The sequence below is a fragment of the Diceros bicornis genome, chromosome 3, assembly GCF_020826845.1.
Source record: "Diceros bicornis minor isolate mBicDic1 chromosome 3, mDicBic1.mat.cur, whole genome shotgun sequence".
In the NCBI taxonomy this organism is placed as follows: domain Eukaryota; kingdom Metazoa; phylum Chordata; class Mammalia; order Perissodactyla; family Rhinocerotidae; genus Diceros; species Diceros bicornis.
The window spans coordinates 52,074,993-52,081,603 of NC_080742.1; the positions used below are offsets into that span (position 1 = coordinate 52,074,993).

A 6,611-nucleotide genomic window follows, 5' to 3' on the forward strand; every position below is an offset into this window, starting at 1 on the left:
CAGTCATTTGCTCTTTCAGGGCATTTTCAGTGACTTCTCTCTCTTCTACCCCCGCTGACACCCACTTTTGGAGCAGGGGACTGAAGCCCCTGGGCAGGCCCTGTGGGAGAACTCAGAGTCAAACCTCTGCTAACCCCAGTGCCTCGTACTCAGGCACTCTCAACCCCTGCCCCAGATCTCCGGGTGAGAAGAGCGCCTTCTCCCAGCTCAGTGCCTCCGGCGCTGCTGCTGTTGGGGCCGCTTTTGTTTGCACCTCTTCACTCACATAACCTGTTTCCGGGGGAATTCGTTGACTCTCAACGAATACCTTAAAATACGGGCAACAAAAGAAAAAAGGCCACACTTAGAACCTCTCCCCACCCTACATACCTGAAGTGCAAGCGAGGCCGGAGCAAATGGGAAAGCGATTTCTTCCACGAATAGCCACCTGGACGTCAAACTGGGCTGCGCAAAGCTTAAGGCCACCTAGATGGGGAGGGGCAAATAAAAAAAATCAGTGAACATTTTGAGTCAGCAGCCAAGGCCGGTCTTCAAAGAAAAAATATCAAGGCGTTTATCTTTTGCCCCTTAGGGAAGAAAAATAGCAAGGTTTTCTTTTGGTTCCCAGGAGGAAGGAGACAGCTGGGGGTAGGGAGTGGGAGGAGGAAGAGAGAGGAAAGGATACCCCAGGCTCAAGCTCTGCAGACAACTTGGGGGGGAGGGAGCATGTTTTTCGGTAGCTTGTAAAAAGACTTCGGAATCGGTGCGAGGTTAGCTCGCCAGGGACAGGCAGTTGTAATAACGGCAAGAGAAGCGAGGCTTGCGAGTCGGCCTTCACACTTCTAAAATGCAGTTATGGATTCTCTCATCAGTGTTAGATCAAGGCACCAAGTTAAGAAAACAAAAGCCAAAACAACAATCAAAAAAAAAAAAATCAAAAGCGTACTCAATTACCAAGCCCCGCAGCCCCTGCGGAACTCGCCTTGCGCGTTAAGCTCTCTTTTCTTTCTGCGAAATTCCATTTGCATCCCCTCTGCCTGGGTGTCTCCCTCTCTCAGTGTGTGTGTCTCTCTGTTTTCACACTCTCCTCCCCATTCGAGCGAGGCCCACACCTGGCGCATCACTGCCGAGCCATTAGCTGCGGGTCTCCTTTCATCTTCGCTGTGGCAGACGTTTCTATTTATCCACTTGCGCTCGCCGAGTGGCGTCACCAGCGGTACTGTAATGACGATTGCAGCAGGAGGATGACAGCTTAGAAAGAAGAGGGCAATGGGGCTTCCTCCCAGAGGCGGTGCGGCACAGAGGAGCGCTCGCATCACAAGGTGACCCCGGCTCCCCACCGCCACCACCGCCGTCACCGTCGACATCGCGCTCCGGCCGCTTCGCGCCCGCCCAGTCGCCTGGCCTCTCTTTCTCCCTCCCGCAGCCAAGATCTGTCGGACTGCTGGGGACCCAAGAAGCCGGGGGCTAGGAGCTCATTTGGGGTTTCCCCCTCCCCCCCGGAGAGCCCCGGGATGGAGAGCCGAAAGGACATGGTTATGTTTCTGGATGGGGGTCAGCTTGGTACTCTGGTTGGCAAGAGGGTCTCCAATTTGTCCGAAGCCGAGCCGCCCGAGAAGATGGTCCCCCGTGGTTGCTTGAGCCCGCGGGCAGGTCCTCTGGCCGCCCGGGAGCGCGGCGGGGGAGGCCCGGAGGAGGAGCCGGTCGACGGACTAGCAGGCAGCGCTGCGGGGCCGGGTGCCGAGCCGCGGGCAGCTGGGGCCGCCGTGCTCGGCCCCGGACCTCCGGCCCCCTCCTCCGACAGCCTTTCGGGCCAGGGGCAACCCAGCAGCTCGGACACTGAATCGGATTTCTATGAAGAAATCGAGGTGAGCTGCACCCCGGACTGCGCCAAGGGGAACGCCGAGTACCAGCACAGCAAAGGTAGCCACCGCACCCCTTCTCTCCCCAGGCCTCCCACCGTGCCCACCTTTCACTTCAGCTCTGGAGGGGAGGAAGACACTCCTTTCCCCCAGGGCAGGGTGGCTGGGGGGACCCACATGAGCAACTGTCCCCTGCTATCTGTGCCCTGGCAGGGGTCTCCTTCTGTGCTCTGGCATTGGCGGGACTGAGGGTGACAGCTGTGCTTTGGGGGGAGGAGGGAGACGCAAGCTCTGGGCTTGAGGTGGATTCAGAGTGCACCCCAACCCTCCAGAGTTTTGTGGTACTGATTCAACTGCTCCAGGAAGACACCTTCCCCCGGCGTGGGCGAGATCAAACGCAGTTTGTGGTGGCGGGGTGCAAGGCGCTTCCAGGCGCGGAAGCCGGGAGTCCATAAAGGACCGTAAAATCTCGGCAGACTCGGGCCGCTGGGGTGCTGCGGCCCTCCGACCAGTTTGCACGTCGGTCAGAGGTCCAAATTACCTTGTCACTTCCTGGGCTCGGTGGCGCCAGGTCGGAAATGGTCCCAATGATCTAATTGCCTTTGGTCTCCGGTTGCATTTGAAAAGGCAGAGCCCTGCCCTCCCCCCTTCCCCTTTCCTTCCCAGTCCTGCTTCTCCACCCAAAGGAAAAGGAGCTGCAGGGGGCTGAGCCCCACCCTTCCCTGGGTTAGGCCCCAAGGTGGGGGGAGTGGTGTCACACTGCTTTAACTGGAGAACCCCTCCCTGACCAGGGGCTAGTATGGAGGGGGGATAGTGAATGGCTAGGAAGGGAGTCTCCCTGAAAGGGGTGGAAGTCTAGAAGGGAGACCCCACCAGCAGACACTCCTTCACACAGCTGTGGGAGTGGGTTCCATGAGCCTGGTATGGAAGAAAAGCCACCTCCTGGCCTTGACAGCCAACACTGTGTTGAGCACCCACATCTACCCATTACCATCTTATCCACTCAACCCAGACTCCCTAACAGTAGCATGCCCTCAGAATAATCCATACTCCACTCAAATATAATAAGGTAATAGGATTCTCATACATACACTCCTGTGCCATTCCTGCAACACATGCAACCTAGTATACATTCCCACACCTGCCCTGGCAGCCTGGCACACACAAAAGCATGGAAACTCAGTTCACGCCCAGAATCCTACAATGCACTAAGACCCAGAGTTCACAACACTCCAGCACGGAGGGGCATCCCAACTCACTCGCCTGTCAGATATGCACATCCTTGTCTGCTCCTGCCCACGGTGGACAAAAAGCTCAGAGGGCTGCATCTCGCCTGTGATCCAGGGCAGGTGGCTAGAGTGGCGGAGGCTTCTGTCCCCAGCAGGCCTTAGACAGAGTCCTGCCAAGCAGCAGCCTGGACAGGCCTCATGGCTGCTATGTGCTTACCGGATTGGTGAGCCCCCATCCTTCCTTCCTGGGTTCTGGAAGTCCGGGTGCCCCAGCAAAGGCAAAGACTGAGGTTACTGAGAGGGGGGTGTCCCGTTCTACCCCTCCTGCACACACACCCTGGGTCTATAGCCCCACATCAGCAGCGTTTGTGTCTGTTGTGTGTTCTGTGTGTGCGTGTGCTCTGGGCTCCCTGCGCAGGGCCCAGCTCCGAGGCACTGGCCAGCAGTCCCAATGGTGGCAGCGAGGCCCCCAAGAGCAACAGTGGCGGCAGCTCGCAGGGCACCTTGGCCTGCAGCGCCAGTGACCAGATGCGACGTTACCGTACCGCCTTCACCCGGGAGCAGATTGCACGGCTGGAGAAGGAATTCTACAGGGAGAACTACGTATCCAGGCCGCGGAGATGCGAGCTGGCGGCTGCCCTAAACCTGCCAGAAACCACCATCAAGGTATGAGCTCTGGCTGGGAGAGGGGGTGCGCCCACTCAGCAGGAAGTAAATACCAAGTGCCCATTCCCTGAATCGTGAGCCAGGAATGGGGCCTTGGGTCTCCCTGCCCACTGGCAGCTAGGCTGAGGATGTCCAGGCACCAGGTGCATGCAGATTTACCCTCCCCACTGTCCCTAGGTGGGCACTGCTGCCATGCGGTTGACTCTGTTCCTTTCCTAGCCAAACAAACAGCAGCGATGGGGTGCTTGTGCAGGTGACAAGGAAGTGATCCCCCGCAGAGCAGCTGGAAGGGGATGTGTTTCTGGGGAAAACTGCCTGCTGCCTCAGACGGGTGGAGTACCTAGTCCCTCCACTACTTGCACACTCACACCGGGTTCTGGCACACCAGGGGGTCCTGGCCACCTGGGCAGAGGGGAGGAAGCACAGAGACTGGTGTCGCTCCCTGAACCTCTCATGGGGGGATATTAGCTCCAGGAGGTGGTGGTGGGAACTGCCCCCACCCAGAGGGTCTCTGCCTTGGCTCTTCCCTGCGCTGGGGGCATCGGGCATCATCTTCTGCAGTGGGGCAGGACTCTGGGCTCTGCTCACTGGGCCGAGTGCAGCCTCCAAACCCGCTGCTCTCCTCTCCGCCAGGTGTGGTTCCAGAACCGGCGCATGAAGGACAAGCGGCAGCGGCTGGCCATGACGTGGCCGCACCCGGCAGACCCCGCCTTCTACACGTACATGATGAGCCACGCGGCGGCCGCGGGCGGCCTGCCCTACCCCTTCCCGTCGCACCTGCCCCTGCCCTACTACTCGCCCGTGAGCCTGGGCGCCGCGTCCGCCGCGTCGGCCGCCGTCTCGCCCTTCAGCGGCCCGCTGCGCCCGCTCGACACCTTCCGCGTGCTCTCGCAGCCCTACCCGCGGCCCGAACTGCTGTGCGCCTTCCGCCACCCGCCGCTCTACCCGGGCCCGGCGCACGGACTGGGCGCCTCGGCCGGCGGCCCCTGCTCCTGCCTCGCCTGCCACGGCGGCCCGGCCAACGGGCTGGCGCCCCGCGCCGCCGCCGCCTCGGACTTCACCTGTGCCTCCACCTCCCGCTCGGACTCCTTCCTCACCTTCGCGCCCTCCGTGCTCAGCAAGGCCTCCTCTGTCGCGCTGGACCAGAGGGAGGAGGTGCCCCTCACCAGATAAGGGGCCGCCCGCGGGCTGCCGGCTCCAGGACGCCCGTGGGGGGGCCCCCCGGGGACTCAGCCAGCGCCCCTCCCCGCCCCCAGGGCACCGAGGGGAAAGAAGAGGGTCGCAAAGAACCAACGGGACTCGGCCTCGAGGATCGGGACGCCCGGGAAGCGGCGTGGCTGGCGCGTTTGGGGAGCAGGAGTGGAGATGAGGAGGCAGAAGCTGAGAGACCTTTCTCTGGGGCGGGCCCTCTTTGCCGTTCTTCACCGGACCCGCAGCCCCTGAACAGGGTTGCCGCCGTGGCTCCAAAGCTGAACAAACTTAGCAGCAACAGCAACCAATACTCAGCCCCTCAGCACCTGCCCCCCGCCCCCCCACCTCCCGCCGCTTCCTCACCCGGGACCCCTCCTCTCTGTCCAAGCCCAAGCATGGAAGGGGAAACTGCTATGTCTTTGAACAAAGTGCTGTGTATGCAGAGCAGGTAGAGATTAATCTTTGCCAGCTTTTCCAAGGCATGGCGAGGGGCTTGAGGATGGCAACGCACCAGCCATCTACGGGAGAGAGTTAGATGATTTACTACCAAGGAGAATCCTGACCCTAACGTGGGGGCTCTCTTGCCTTCCTGGAGCCTCAGTTACACAATATCTTCTGGCTCTGGCATCTACCAGCACCTGATCTCTTCCCTCTCTCCTAGCTTCTTGATATCTCTCAAGTAGCAACTCCACCACCCCCACCCACACCCCCACTTTTTGTTTAACGTTGGCAGGGAGATTGCAGATGCCCCAGGGCCCCTGGGCAGCTCCTACCAAGCCTCTTCTCTCTGGGCCCAACACACACCCTGATTAGCAAGTGGTGCGTGTGAGGAGGGTTTTTGAATGTTGAATGTATAATAATGATCACCATGCGGCTGGCCACTGAGCCCAGAGCTGAGCTGTTAACAAGGCGCCCAGGGAAGAGCTTAGGGAGGAGGGACCTAATCTCCCTCCCTCAGTATCTGGCAGCAAATTAGAGGCTATTTCCAGCCTTTGCTTGTTCACCTTCCCTTCACCAGGAGCCTTCTGGCTCTTCCTTTTGCATTTGGCATTTTACATCCTTCTTCCTCTTTTTCCCCCCAAGCTGCCACTGGGGCGTGACTCTCAGCTACTAGCAGGAGCCTTCCGCCTCTTCTGGGGGACTTGTCTCTCCCCTTCACCAGCCACTCCCAAACTCTCACTCCTGCACTCGTTCTTCCAGCCAGTTTTTGGAGGATAAGAGAACTTGTACCCCCCAAGGCCAGCCTCACCCTGACTGGGAGGGAGAGGTTCTTCCTGTAGGGAATGCATTTGGTTTGGTTTTCCTTTGAAGCCCAAAGAATTTGCTGTTACAATTTGTTAACCGAATTGCAATAAAGCTGGACATGATTCTCACTTTAGCATTTAAAATTTTTTTGGCAGCAGGCAGTATGTTGACTCTTTTTGAATTGCTAGTTCAGTCACTATATGTTTGGACAGGAAAAGAACCCAAAGATGCACCCACAGACAGCCTCCCAAGCCTCTGGTGGGCATTGGCAGGCTCCAAATGGATATTGCACAGAAGTGGAGAAGGCAGGCTCTGAGCTGCCCTGGGGTGCGTGTTTCCTTAATTCTGTGCATGCTGGGATCCTTCCATGGCTAAATTGGCCCAGCAGAGCACTGACCCCACCTGAGGGCTCACCCCTTCGATAGTTCCTTCTCCAATT

General features: G+C 59.0%; 1 protein-coding gene across 1 annotated transcript; it reads left to right on the plus strand.

Annotated features, from left to right (window-relative positions):
* The first annotated feature begins 940 nt into the window (after positions 1-940).
* EVX1 (even-skipped homeobox 1) lies at positions 941-6,294 on the plus strand. Its single transcript, XM_058568931.1, has 3 exons — positions 941-1,902; positions 3,489-3,736; positions 4,370-6,294. Exons 1-3 carry the CDS (start codon positions 1,494-1,496, stop codon positions 4,907-4,909), a joined length of 1,197 nt encoding a protein of 398 aa, XP_058424914.1. The 5' UTR covers positions 941-1,493; the 3' UTR covers positions 4,910-6,294.
* The last annotated feature ends 317 nt before the right edge of the window (positions 6,295-6,611 follow it).

Bases quoted from the DNA above. Each gene is read 5' to 3' on its own strand.
- EVX1 (XM_058568931.1), top strand. From the start codon at position 1,494: ATGGAGAGCCGAAAGGACATGGTTATGTTTCTGGATGGGGGTCAGCTT. The intron at 1,903-3,488 runs GTAGCCACCGCA...CTCCCTGCGCAG, and splicing joins CGAGTACCAGCACAGCAAAG to GGCCCAGCTCCGAGGCACTG. The intron at 3,737-4,369 runs GTATGAGCTCTG...CCTCTCCGCCAG, and splicing joins TGCCAGAAACCACCATCAAG to GTGTGGTTCCAGAACCGGCG.